The sequence below is a fragment of the Littorina saxatilis genome, linkage group LG14, assembly GCF_037325665.1.
Source record: "Littorina saxatilis isolate snail1 linkage group LG14, US_GU_Lsax_2.0, whole genome shotgun sequence".
NCBI lineage: Eukaryota > Metazoa > Mollusca > Gastropoda > Littorinimorpha > Littorinidae > Littorina > Littorina saxatilis.
In genome coordinates this window covers 6,228,860-6,243,658 of record NC_090258.1, presented here as the reverse complement: position 1 = coordinate 6,243,658, position 14,799 = coordinate 6,228,860, and the positions used below count along the sequence as shown (strand labels likewise).

Sequence of the window (14,799 nt, the reverse complement as noted above, 5' to 3'; positions counted from 1 at the left end):
AATGTCATTGCCAGTGTTACGCAAGGATGCACATTAAAGTAAGCGGAAAGCAGTTTCTACTGTTCGTATAGACACGCCCACTGCAGCTAGACATTTTCCAGCAGGGACTGACCACTGCCATCACACGTGCTCGTCCCGATTGCAACATTGTGCATACATAATTATACATCTTTGTTATAGCCAATGGAACAGCAGGAAGCACGTTCACACTTTCTCTGTTGCCGGATTTCTTCTTCGACGCTCAAACGTCAATTCTTGTCCATGTTTCGTCCTTTTCAAACCACTGTGACGTACTTTCTCTCGATTTGACGCCACTAGTCATTCACAAATCCTGGTAATAATGGTGGTAAGGGGGGAGGGGGGGAGGAGAGGGATGGGTGTTGGGGGGGGGGTGGGGTGGGGAGATATTCGCACAATTGTTGACATCAGACCACAAGAATATTTGTTTCAGTCACAACTCTTGACATGATTTGAAGTGTGAGTTCACAATGAAATCCAAGCTCTCGCACAAGTTCAGTTCAACAATATAGCGCCTTCATTTTTTTCAACGTCAGTGATAATTTACCAGGAAAAAGATTTATATGATAATGTTTCTGTTTCAAAATGCACCTTCTTCTTTATTTTGACATCAGTCATCGCTGAGATTTCTTTTGAAGAACAAGGAAATCCCAAGTGGCTCTTTTCCAAATGGTTAATTCATGTCAATCATATTGTAGTTCATTTACAACCTTCACTTCCAACAGGTCTGCAAGGAATTTTCTACTGTCTCTTATTTCAAAGTGCATGAATAACAAATTCACAAGATTTGCCACCCCCCCTAACACACCATGACGTCATCACTCTGCATGATGTCACAGCTGTCGTCGTCATCTACGGGAACAGTGGCGTGGTTGTAGAGCCCCTGCGCCATCAGTTGCAGGGCAAGGTCGTTCTTGACGCCGCTGGCTTTCTTGATCTTGGCTCGCTTGTTCTGGAACCAGATCTTGATCTGAGACTCGGTCAGCCCAAGCTCCGCGGCCAGGTGACGTCGTCGTGTCTCGGTCAGGTATCGGCAGTCGTCGAACTCTCGTTTGAGACGAGACAACTGTTCGCTGGTGAATGCCGTGCGAGGGCGCTTCTCTTCCGGTGTGGGAGTTGTCCGCTCCTTGCGTTTCATCTTGCGTGATCTCGGGCCTGGAAACAGAAGAGGGAAAATATTGTAATGCTTCTCAGAGTCGGTGTGTACATTTCTTGTGGTATTATGTAGTAGTTGTGTTAGTAGGAGGAGGAGGAGGAGGAGGGGGGTGGGGGTAGTATTGGTGGTGGAGGACGTGAATGAGATTGAAACTACGATTCAAGAGTTGTAAGCGTTATCAATAGAATAAGTTTTGAATTATAGAGGTTGTTTTATGAGTAATAAATGTAAGCAAAATATGATTTGGTTGTGACTGTTTTGGAATAAAGAAACTTATTGCAGAAGTAATTGTAGGTTGGTTAGCATAAATAAAACCTCTCTGAAAACTCAACAAATATGAATTTCGAGAAACAAAATAGGAGTCATTGTTGAATCAGATTAACAGAAGAAGCAAAATTATCATTATACCCCTTTAAGTGAACAAACCCAAAGATACGACAGATGTGTGATAAGTTCAATGATCATAATTATGCTACATGTATGTTGCACCACACTTTGAAGTAATCCCACACTTTGAAGTAAATTACTTCAAAGTGTGGGGATGTGCCCCACACTTTGAAGTAAACCCATTTTTTACTTCAAAGTGTGGGGGGATCTTCCCACACTTTGAAGTAAACTCAGTTTTTACTTCAAAGTGTGGGGGGATCTTCCCACACTTTGAAGTAACTTACTTCAAAGCGTGGGACTTTTGCATCGCCTGTTTGAGCCTGATGATTTTGTCCAAAAAAAATGGCAAAGTCTTTTGGATGAGTGAACAGAAAGAGTGAGCGAGCAAAGAAACATAGTGATGTTTGTTATCAGGCTTTAAGCAATGTCCCACTGTTGAGTGTGACGAAAACTCGTGGTGACGATTTTAAAACATGTTGGGTCATGCGGAGACTATCTGGGAACAATTGGGCTAATTCGGCACGATTTTACAAGCATGGGCTCACTGTAAAAAGCCCCCCCCTACGACATTTCTCCACAAAATGTCCCCACTGTCACAATTTCCCGCCAAATGTCCGCAACTGCGATAATTTCCCGCCAAATATTCCAACTGCGACAACTCCCCGCCAGATGTCCCAGCTACGATAATTCCCACCAAAATGTCCCCACTACGACATTTCGCAGTGGGGACATTATCGCAGTGGGGACATTTGGCGGGGAATTGTAGTGTTGAACATTTGGCGGGGAATTACTGCAGTTGCGGACAATTGGCGACGAATTGTCGTAGTGGGAGGCATTTGGCGGGGAATTGTCGTAGTGGGGACATTTGGCGGGTAATTACTGCAGTTGTGGACATTTTGCGACGAATTGTCGTAATGGAGACGTTTGGCGGGGAATTGTCGCAGTGGGAGGCATTTGGCGGGGAATTGGCTTAGTTGGGACATTTGGCGGGGAATTACCGCAGTTGCAAACATTTGGCGACAAACTGTCGTAGTGGGGCCGTTTGGGGGGGAATTTTCGCAGTGGAGGTCATTGTGCGGGGGAATTGTCGTTTTAAGGGCATTTCAAAGGAGAATTGTCGCAGTGGGGACATTTGGCGGGGAATTGTCGTAGTGTTGAACATTTGGCGGGGAATTACTGCAGTTGCGGACAATTGGCGACGAATTGTCGTAGTAGGGCCGTTTGGAGGGGAATTGTCGTAGTGGGAGGCATTTGGCGGGGAATTACCGCAGTTGTGTACATTTGGCGACGAAATGTTGTTGTGGGGCCGTTGGGGGGGGGGGGAGGATTGTCGCAGTTGGGACATTTCCAGGGAGGATTGTCGCAGTGGGGACATTTGGCGGGGAATTGTCGCAGTGGGGGACACTTCGTGGGGAATTGTCGCAGTGGGGATTTTTGGCGAGTAATTGTCGAAGGGGGAGACATTTGGCGGGGAATTGTCGTAGTGGGGCCATTTGGCGACTAATTGTCGTAGTGGGGCCGTTTGGCGACGAACTGTCGTAGTGGGGACATTTGACGAGTACTTGTCGCAGCGGAGGACACATGGTGGGGAGTTGTTGCAGTGGGGATATTTTGCGGGGAATTGTCGTACTGGGAACATTTGAAGACGAATTGTCGTAGTGGGGACGTTGGGCGGGGAATTGTCGCAGTGGAGGCCATTTGGCGGAGAATTGTCGTAGTGGGAACATTTGGCGGGAAAATGTCGCAGTGGGAGGCACTTGGTGGGGAATTGTCGCAGTGGGGGAGATTTGGCGGGTAGTTGTCGTAGTGGGGGCATTTGGCGGGGAACTGTCGTGGTGGGGACATTTTCTAGGGCGAGTGGCAACATTTCGCGGCGAATTGTCGCAGTTGGGATATTCGGCGGGGAATTATCGCAGTTGGTATATTTTTGAAGAAGAATTATCGCAGATGCAGACATTTGGCGGGAAATTGCGACAGTGGGGACATTTGGTGGGGGAGTTGTCGTAGTGGGGACATGTTCCAGGGAGCCCATGCTTGTAAAATCGTGCCGAATGAGCCCGAGTGTTCTCAGATAGTCTCCGCGTGACCCCACATGTTCTAAAATCGTCACCACGTGTTTTCGTCACACTCAACAATAGGTCATTGCTTTGGGTTGATAATAAACATCACTGTGTTTCTTGGCTAGCTCACTTTTTCTGTTCACTCATCCAAAAGACTTTGCCATTTTTTTGGACAAAATCATCAGGCTCAAACAGGCGATGCAAAAGTCCCACGCTTTGAAGTAAGTTACTTCAAAGTGTGGGAAGATCCCCCCACACTTTGAAGTAAAAACTGAGTTTACTTCAAAGTGTGGGAAGATCCCCCCACACTTTGAAGTAAAAAATGGGTTTACTTCAAAGTGTGGGGCACATCCCCACACTTTGAAGTAATTTACTTCAAAGTGTGGGATTACTTCAAAGTGTGGTGCAACACATGTACACTCATCTGACGCATACATGTTTGACAAGCGGCCACCTCTGTTGTCTCCCCTGGCTAAATTCCTCTTCTGTGTGAGAAATTCTGTTTGGGCTGACGCCACTGACGGCTGTATCAATGTCTAGAAAAAGATCAGCAGAGTTGTAGTTACAATGTTTTTAGCTGCGCCTTTTATTTGAGTAAGCACAGGTATTTGGTATTTAGTACTTGTTATATACTCTTCAAAAAAAGTTAAGGCCCCGTGTTTCACACGCAAGCCAAACAGAAATAACATGGTCGAACTATATATTTAGTTGCCTCTGCACTATTTTATTGAGGAACCGAAAACTGTACAGAAAATTCCTAGACCACCATTCGGTGACCTTTTATGAACCCTAAAAGGCAAGTTTTTAATTAAAATAGTTGGACCCTTATTGATTTGGGGCAAGGTTTTAAGTAGTGTGTACATTTTCTTGACTGGTCCTTAATTTGTTCTCATCATAATTATGCTTATTGTCCTTCGATAATTTTCCTCGAGGATATTCGAACTGCTGGACTCTTTTACTACAGATTTAGACTTCTTTTTTTTTTGATATTTGAAAAATTAAAACTAGTCAAGTAAATCACCAGAAGGGGTACGGAAGAACGAGCTCATATGTATCGGAGTCCCCAAGACCAAAACATACAACCCACAGCGAGGGTGTTGCGTTTCACAGAGAAGTCAGCACCTGTCACCATGGTTGTGACTGCACCGTGGTTTGACACCCCTGTGACGGAGATTAGCACAGTGTATCGATACACTGCGATACGTTGACGGCGACTCGCGTCTTGCTAATTTATGTCCCTCTCCTATTGTGCGTGACGTCAGCGATGATTAGAGTCCTAATTGAGTCCCGGGATCCCCGATAGCGCTGTGTGCCGCTATCTGCCACATGAGATGATTTTGTGATATGATGGTACTATGGTGGTATCGGTTGGAATTGGCAGAGTCGCGCATTTGGGGGGGAAGGTATGGGGGTGGGGGAGATAGAGAGAGAGAGAGAGAGAGAGAGAGAGAGAGAGAGAGACAGACAGACAGACAGACAGAGACAGACCGAGACAGAGACAGAGAGACAGAATCAGAGAGAGAGAGAGAGAGAGAGGGGGGGATGCACAGAGAGAGAGAGAGGGAGAAAGAAAGGGGGAGGTACAAAGAGAGAGAGAGAGAGAGAGAAATGGGGGGGCACAAAGAGAGAGAGAGAGAGAGAGAGAGAGCGCGAGAGAGAGCGAGAGCGAGAGAGAGAGCGAGAGAGAGAGAGAGCGTGAGAGAGAGAGAGAGAGCGAGAGAGAGAGAGCAAGAGCGAGATAGAGCGAGAGAGAGCGAGAGATAGAGAGAGAGAGAGAGAGAGAGAGAGAGGGAGAGAGAGAGAGAGAGAGAGAGAGAGAGAGAGAGAGAGAGAGAGAGAGAGAGAGAGAGAGAGAGAGAGAGAGCGTGTCTGGAATTTCGCGGTCTCTCCTACAACATGTCCGACACTGTTCATTACTTTGATCTTCAACAACACTTCACTGAACCAGAAAAATGAACACCCTTTTAACGAGCACAAGTCCCGCTAGAAATTCCACTCTTCCCTGCATCAAACACCAAACACTTTAATTCCTTGAACTTCAAGAACACCCGCTTCGCTAATCAAAGAAATTCATTCCCAGATTGGACACGATGAGCGCCCGTGACGTATAGGACAACCGAGACAATCTATCCACACCGAAAACACCCGAGTCAGATCGAAATTCCACGAACGCACACTGAGTGCAAGGGGCGGAACCGATCTAATTTGTCTTCGGCACTGTCCGGCGAGTGTTCGGCACCCCATCGCTCCCGGTCTGCAATTAGCGGTCATTTACCACACAGGTCATCAAGACACTGCCGCCGTCCGGTCAGAGGTCAGCAGAAATGACCAAGGGGTCAAGCACGCGTCATTGGTCAAATCAATCAAGGGCGATCGCCCCCTCGCGACAGTTCGGGCGTTTACGCCACGGGGCGGTGTAGGGTGGTGCGCGGTCCAATTCCGCAAAGGGAATATTGATGTGGTTGCTGAGTTTACGGGTGGAATGAGAAATTCATCGCGGATGCGATCCCAGTAAAATGGCAAATTTATCACGGCAGTGATCGTGGTACAATGTAAAAGGGCGGAATGAATTGAATAAACTGTGTGTCCGAGAGACCAAAGACAAATATTGCAGCCAGAAAAAAACATAGCATTTTTAGAAGAGTGTTGCTTATTCAATGTTGATATTCAATATTTACTCGCTGTTGCTATTCGTACATTATAATTACAAATTCCAGAATTCAGACTTATTCCTTTAATCTTGTGCTAAGAAGTTCACCAGGACAAAATGTCGTGTGTTGTACAAGCACCTGAATATTTAAACAATCAAAACCAAGACGGGAAACATTTCTTTAAAAAAAAAAAAATAGTCTGGAATTTCTTTTTAATGTTTGGAAATGTCGGCTTTTCTGCTATTGTTTTGACCAAAAAATAATGGTTCTGAGTAAAATCTTGCATCGGCGCAAATCTTGTAGAAATATAAACATAACTGAGTAAATATCACACAAACAAATAATTGTGTTCTCAATGATAACATTTAAATGTAGAAGTCAAATGTTACATATATATATATATTGAAGATCGAATTCTGCATTGTTTGAAATCATTGTCTCCCTTCAAACTAATGAGTGAGTTTGGTCATTAAAAATCGGAAACTTGTAATTAAAATTATTTCTTTATTAGACGATCTAAAAACAATTTCATCTTATTCTTCGTCATTTTCTGATTCCAAAAACATATACATATGTTATATTTGGATTAAAAACAATCTCTGAAAATTAAAAATATAAAAATTATGATCAAAATTAAATTTCCGAAATCGATTTAAAAACTATTTCATCTTATTCCTTGTCGGTTCCTGATTCCAAAAACATATAGATATGATATGTTTGGATTAAAAACACGCTCAGAAAGTTAAAACGAAGAGAGGTACAGTAAAGCGTGCTATGAAGCACAGCGCAACCGCTGCCGCGCCAAACAGGCTCGTCACTTTCACTGCGTTTTGCACTCGCGGCGGACTACGTTCAGTTTCATTCTGTGAGTTCCACAGCTTGACTAAATGTAGTAATTTCGCCTTACGCGACTTGTTTTGTCTTGTTTTCATGTTCTTGCTTCCTTCAAGAATTATTTGAAATTTTCGTGGTTTTTTTCATGCTTACTTTTGAGTGCCGTGTCTCTGTTTGTGTTGTTGCCTTGTCATCTTCATGTAATTTATGCGTAAGTGTATAAGAGTGTGCTTGAGTTGTTAATGCGAAAGAATGTGTATGAGTGCGCCTTGAATCGCCTTATGGTGAGATATGTGCGCGTTATAAATGCTCGTGTTATTATTATATTGTTTGCGAATTGTTATTGTTATCAAGCAGCTTAACGCTTATAAGTGGTTGAGACAAATGAATCTTACCTTCTGACAAAGAATGAACGAACAGACAACACAACGAACAAAGGAAAGTAATATACACAGACTGCTAACTACAAACAAACAGAATTTGTTGCCGTCAGTAGCACAGTTTTGTTGCTGTCAGTAGCACAGTTTTGTTGCCGTCAGTAGCACAGTTTTGTTGCCGTCAGTAGCACCGTTTTGTTGCCGTCAGTAGTACCGTTTTGTTGTCGTCAGTAGCACCGTTTTGTTGCCATCAGTAGCACAGTTTTGTTGCCGTCAGTAGCACAGTTTTGTTGGCTTATTTTTGAGCCATGTAAAATGCCTCACCATCTCACACACCTGTGTTTGGGGTCTTACAAAAAAGAAGGAACAATTGTGACAAATACTGCATGGACGTTTGTATTCTTACTATATTTAAAAAAAATAAAAATGTATGTTAAGGTACATGCATGCATATACATGTGTGTGCGTGCCTTGTTTTTTTTCTCCTTTTTTTTCTTTTTTTTCTGGTCTTTCGTTTGTTTTCCATTTTTTAATAAAACGTCTTGTCTACATTAACAGCGCTTTCAACCGGCCTTTTTTTATTTATCTTTTTATCTCGGGTCGTGCGTTTTTCGGCATACTTCTTTTGTTGACACAAGTATTTTTTACGCGTCCAACAAACTTAACTGCGTGGATGACCGAACAATGAAATGAATGGCCTCATTGGCGTTGGATACTGATGGTGATACTCATGTATGCCAAACACTGATTAGTTGCGCCTAGCCATTTGGGTTTTGTGCCCCTTTATTTCAAAATAAACATGTCTTAAACCTGAATGGCCTCATTTGTGTACCCTTTTTAAATAAAAGTACAATTAAGCACTTTGTTGCAGGATCCTAACCTAACAAAATAAAGTTTGGTAAGTAACATGGGACAATGCCTGGTTACGTTAAACACAAATAGATATGTTCTAGCAGTTCAATCAAATCTGATGATTTTTGTTTTCAAATATTGAATTTCAGATTTTATATCAGGGTTGCTTAACGAAGAGAAAATGTAAGTTTTACGCCCTCACGGCAAAGCCATTAGGGGCATGTTACACGGGAAAACCCGGCTTTGTATGAAAATAAAAAATAAAAATGCAGGGGGGGGGGGGGGGGATGTAGACAGCTGGCTGCCGGCTGCTAGAGGAGACCTGAAATGGGCAAGGGACCGGGTTGGGTCGTCTTGGGTCAGTGCTGAAATGGTTACTTTATTGGCTGTTGGCCGAACGGACACCCGAGCTTCATATTTTTGCATGCATGTATTAGTGTTTCCAAGGCCTGAGGCTTTCGCTGGGGTTGCTTAACTTTTTAGCACGAGTATATGTACATGAACTTACCCGAGGAAGGCCTGTCGGAGTAACGCGTGCAGAAGACCCACGCAGGCCACAGGTGTTTTTTGTCGTCACTCGCTCCCTTCGTCTCCCCCTTCCCGCCACTGCTGTTGCCGTTGCCAGCAACTGATGTTGCCTTCTTTTCACGTCCCTGGCTTTGTGCATCACTGCCTGACTGTTTCACTGTGTGGCTCTCTGTGCTTCTTGCTGTCTTGTTGCCGGCAATGTTGCCTCGGCTGTTGCCGAGAAGAGTAGTATCTCGGCTGGTAATATTTAGTCGGTTGTTGCCGGGAAGGATATTGGCTCTGCTGGTAATATTCAGTCGGTTGTTGCCTGGAAGAGTATTGTCTCTGCTGGCAACATTCAGTCGGTTGTTGCCGGGAAGGGTATTGTCTCTGCTGGCAACATTCAGTCGGTTGTTGCCGGGAAGGGTATTGTCTCTGCTGGTAATATTCAGTCGGTTGTTGCCTGGAAGAGTATTGTCTCTGCTGGTAATATTTAGTCGGTTGTTGCCGGGAAGGGTATTGTCTCTGCTGGCAACATCTGTGTGTCCGTGTCTGTTGGGCGAGTCTGTGGCCGCAGCTGGGTGAGGGATGTTTCTGCCTCTGGTGCTCAGATCCACGGGCACAGGGGACGACGGGGACAGGCGTTGGTGCAGCAGCTGATAGGCGTGAAGATGTTGTTGATGTTGGTGGTTGTGGTGGTGGCGGTGATGATGATTTTGTAGTTTTTGATGATTGTTGTTGCTGTTATGATGGTGCTGGTTGAGAAAGCGAGCGTGGAAGTCGTCTAAGCTGTTGATGATGTTAGCGTTGTTGTTGTTGTTGTTGTTGTTGTTGACGATGGTGCTGGTGGAGTTGTTGTGGCGGTGATGGAGACGAGGTGGCGGGGGACTGTGTGGGTGGGAAGGATGATAACTGTCCAAGTGAAGCTTTCTGGCGGCGCCAAACTCTGGCTTCAAGATGGCGGAGATGCTGAAGTTTGTCACTAATGACGGTGATTCCTGGCGCCGACTGTCGTCGCTCTTTTCGTCTTTCACTTTTTCAGCCTCTTTACTTTTCTCTTTGTTAATCTCACCGTCTTTTGTATCCATTTTGGAATTGTCATTCACAGACTTACTGGCATCATCACAACCAGGACTTGTGACGTCTTTACCATTATCGCTTTTTGACCTCACAGGGACCATATTCACGTCATCACCTATGACGTCTATCACTTCCTCGCCCTCGCTGACGTCATCGCAGTTTGTGACGTCAATGGGTTCGCCGCTCTCGCTGCCGTCATCGCTGTCTCTGTCAACGACCTTGAACCTGTCTCCAGATGGACTGAAGGAGTGATAATTCTCGCTGCACCTGCGTTGACTGTTGCTGCTGTGACAGAGGCCGCGGTGCAGTGATAATTCAAACTTGTTCAAGGGAGAATTATCTTGTCGAGGTGAGCAGGAGGGGGTGGGAGGAGGAGAGGGGTGAGTGGAGGGGGATGAAGGGAGGGGGAGGACAACTCCTGCCGGTTGACCCGGGGAGGACGAAGGGGAGATAAACGCCGTGTCCGCCATCTCTACGTCCCCTGAGTTGTCTGCTCTTGTTCCCAGCATGACAACGTGTGTAAATAATTCAGTTTATCTCTCTTCTTTCTTCTCCTTTTTTGGAGGGAGTATATATAACTTGCTATTTTCCAATAATGTTATTTTAATGTCTTCGTCTCACGACAGAAGATGATAGTATGAGATGCTAATAGAAGTGTGTGTCGACTAGAAGACAATTATGTAGCGACGGGTCAAGCAGCTGTCTCAGCTCGTCATGGTCAGTTCATCCTCTCAGTCAGTGACCGCACTCAGTGGTGGGCTGTGGTCATCTTGTGTGATCCAGGCTGCTGCAACACATATTTCAAGTTGTTTTTACTTTAAAATGTTTTATACAGGCAAATTGTGAAAAAAATTCATAACATGCATATACACTGAGGACATAATTCTTATGAGAATTAGTGGTTCAATCCGTTACAGTTCAACAAGTGTGTTTATAGTATTCATTTTGGAGTGAATTTAAAATGATTCATTTCCGGAAATTCCCAAGATAATGTATATATATATATATATATATATATGTGTGTGTTCTGTATTTGGAATGTATCGACTTGTATTCAAATGTCGCCCGTCTATGCCACCCTACATGGACAGCGCCGCTGTATAGCTTCCTTTCTATTTCTCATCTTCTCTGAAATGTTTGTTTCTTACTTTTATTTTGATTATATCGTTCGTTCACTTGAATGATATCACCATTCCTATGCAAACCATCGTGTACACCATTACAAATCTCTTAGGGTTTTCCCATGAGATAAAGAGCATCCGTCCACTGGGAGATATCCCAAAAATCAAAACGCCCGGCTGCTCCATGAAGCAAGTAACGCTTATTATCATCAGCGTCATTGTCATAGACACCAACGGCATTATCAACCTTCATATTATGTAATAGGTATAAGCCTAAAAAAATGACACTCAGAGCAAAAATACAACCCGTAATTATAATGAAGTCAACAATGCAACAGTCTTAACAGTGTAATATGATAGGCTATATATATATTATTTTCTGTAATAATAGCATGAATCATTACTGTAATTATCATGCCTTATACATCGGCCCGTCAACTACTACAGTCGGTGTTGACTCTGATTACTGATAGGCACAAAGACAACAAGAACGAACAAACAAAACTTGGATAGGGATGACATAAATAAAAAGTAGGATCAGTATATATAGATAGTTTTTTGTGTGTTTCTCTCCCCGGCTCTCCCTCTATTGCATTAAGCTCAGTGAACATCTGAAGTTTGATTGTTCGAGAACTCGTACATGCTTTATTTTGTGTGGGTATGGAGCACCAACAGTCTGTGAACTTTTCTTCTTTTCAGAGTAGGGGAAAATGTACGGTCAGTAATATTCACACACAAAAATAGTGTCGATCGGGTTACCCAAATCCAACTCTTTTTTTCTTTTTTTTCTTCTTTTTTTTTTTTGGGGGGGGGGGAAGGGGGGGGAAAGGGGGGGGGGGTCATAGATATAGGTTTACAGGCACTTGCTGGTGTCTGGTTCCGTTCTTTGAAGGATACCTTCCTTCCCGCGTATATGCACACAACTACTGATAATGATGATACCCCTATCACCAAGATAACGGACATGTTGTTATTGCCTGTATTCCGGATTGGGAGTGAATTGATTTGTATTCTTATTACACCCGTCAGCTCCAGGATCTATCGCGCATCATTCCAGTTGTACCAAAATCTACAACCTGGCTGTTTATTTCTTTGTTCAATTGGCTTTTTTTAAGTTCTTTTCTAGTAATTTTAACGAATCAATTTACAATGTACATTTTACAATTACGTCACAACGATCCTTCTTTCAGCTGTGCTCGCTCGGCACAAAAAGGTTTATTTGTCATCGGCTACTTAAAATCTTCAACTCAGTTGTTACGCATGATTTAGCATTTCTTTTACTACTTTCCTGCTTATGCGGTAGAACAATGGTGACGGCACGTGAGAGCGAGAAATAAAAAGACCAAAAATACTGTACTTATATATTACCGAAGAGGACAAAGTCACAGGTTTTTTTAACAGTGTGACTTCAAAAAATCGTCGCCTTCGTTAAAACGTGAGAACAGTAGTTTTTGTCTTTTCATTTCCTAGTTATTTAGGTCACAAAACGACAATCAGAAAGTAATTGTTGATTTGTATTTGTTTGTATGTTCAGAGCAGTATTATTCTTTTGTTGTGTATCTTAGCAAATAACCAGTCACTATTCTGGGGCTCACGCATCATTTAAAAAAAATCTTTTAACGAACAAATTCAATTTTCTTTTCAAATTCTTGTTTCTCTCCTGACTTTAAAAATAAAAATCTGTATTTCTTTGACGGATGGTTCGGTCCATTGATATAGACATTTCGTTCCATATTTTAGCATCTACATGTGTAAAGTTTATAAGCCGCGCGGAAATGCATGGCGGCTTACACATTGCGCCTAAACACGAACGCACGGATGCATGGAATGCGGAAGAATCGCGAAATCAATTAATACAAGAGTTATGGTCTGTCACTTCAATCTCTCTAATCACACACACACACACACACACACACACACACACACACACACACACACACACACACACACACACACACACACACAGAAATAGATTAACATTAAAAAAAATCAAAACATCACAATCGAAACTTTTTGTCAAAAAACAATAAAAGACGATGAAAAGATGCTCCAAAGCACACTAATCAAAAGTTTACAAAACTGACGTTGGACTGGGCTCTACAAGCAAGAGCAACCCTTTACAAATGTGTCATATTATGTCGAAAACACCATATGTTCACTTCGCGTTGAACGATCTATATAGCAGACGGCTTGACAACGTCAGCTCTTCTGCTATATATAGAATATCAAACAACAACAACAACAACAACAACAACAACAATAACAACAACCTGGCGGTCCAGTCTGACTGCATGTGTTCTAGATTTTTGTCTGAATCGATTTTGTAACGGACAAGGGGGAAGAAAGAGAGAGAGAGAGAGAGAGAGAGAGAGAGAGAGAGAGAGAGAGAGAGAGAGAGAGAGAGAGAGAGAGAGAGAGAGAGAGAGAGAGAGAGAAAGAGGGAGAGAGAGAGAGAGAGAGAGAGAGAGAGAGAGAGAGAGAGTGAGAGAGAAGAGACTTACAGAGAATGACGTGAAGAGATTAAGGTATATATAGAGAAGGCATGAAAGTAAAACAGATACACAAACAAAACAAACAGTTGATCAGATTTAGTCAAGCGTTAGTCCTCTACCCTCCAAAACAAACAAACAAACAAACAAACAAACAAGAAGAATAGAATCATTTCTTAGTTTAAGATAGATAAGAACGTTTGCTTTTGCCGGACAAAGCGAATCATTCACCAGAAACTCGATCAATTGATCTTAAAAAAGTGGATGAGCAAGATACACAACAGACAAATAATAATGAAGGTAAATCATTTATAGCTTCGAATGCAGCTTCTTCAAACAAACAAACAAACAAACAAACAAACAAACAAACAAGAATGGTAGATTATTGGAACGTTGAATCATTGACAAAACAAAACGTTACATTTATACAGTACGTCGACCCAGTCAGTATAAGTATAGACAGACACACACTTATGATACAACTAATCAACTTGACTTCAAGTCGTCGATGAAACTCGTTTGAAAGATGCCGGCGAGGCAAAGATGAAACAACGAAAACAAACGAACAAACAAACAAACAACAGTGAATAAAGTACTCACCTCATCTATAGCCGTGTAACAATCCACACATGTAAGACGGTATCATCCTCAGCTTACATGGAAGTCTTGTAAGTTCAGGTCCCAGTCACAATTAGAACAATCTCGATGATGTGAAGAAAGCAACTTTGCTGAATCTCCACTAGACCAACCCAGTGGTCTTCACTTGATCAACCCAGTGGTCTACACTGTAGATCAATTCAGTCAACCGCAAATCAAACAGCAACACAGGAAGAAAATTCCAGTCACTAACAAGTTTCCAAACAAAATCAAAGTCATTAGAATCAACAAGCTTTGTGAACTCACATCAAGCAAGCGAAAACGCACACAGTGACTCTCTCTCTCTCTCTCTCTCTCTCTCTCTCTGCCTCTCTCGTGTGTTTACTCTGTAGCCTCTTCTAATCTGAAACGGTACAAATCACTTGACGCTTTGAAGAGCGAATCGAAAAATTCTGCCAACACGCACGCGCGCACGCAAAGGTCGCTCCGTCTCAAGGCAAGCCGAGCTTCGCTATCTTGTCAATTTCACGCCCGTCGCAGAGGTGGGCGGAGCCTAAGTTGCTACTGTTCCGACTGAAGGCGGGGAGAAGGACGACCAATGAGAATGGAGGAGTCCACCAACTTGCAAATGAGTAGGCGTGGCTTAGAGGGTGAAGGGAGAAAGTTAAGC

General features: G+C 43.2%; 1 protein-coding gene across 1 annotated transcript; it reads right to left on the bottom strand.

Moving 5' to 3' along the window:
- Positions 1–388: 388 nt before the first annotated feature.
- On the bottom strand, positions 389–14,571 carry LOC138946998 (homeobox protein invected-like). The gene is made up of 3 exons (XM_070318421.1): positions 14,133–14,571; positions 8,844–10,709; positions 389–1,173 (listed from the first exon to the last, which is right to left on the bottom strand). The coding sequence occupies exons 2-3, from the start codon at positions 10,429–10,431 to the stop codon at positions 818–820; spliced, it is 1,944 nt and encodes a 647-aa protein (XP_070174522.1). The 5' UTR covers positions 10,432–10,709; positions 14,133–14,571; the 3' UTR covers positions 389–817.
- Between the last annotated feature and the right edge of the window lie 228 nt (positions 14,572–14,799).

Coding starts and splice junctions, on each gene's coding strand:
- LOC138946998 (XM_070318421.1), bottom strand. CDS start 10,431: ATGCTGGGAACAAGAGCAGACAACTCAGGGGACGTAGAGATGGCGGAC. Junction 1,174..8,843: donor CTCCGACAGGCCTTCCTCGG/GTAAGTTCATGT, acceptor TTCTGTTTCCAG/GCCCGAGATCACGCAAGATG.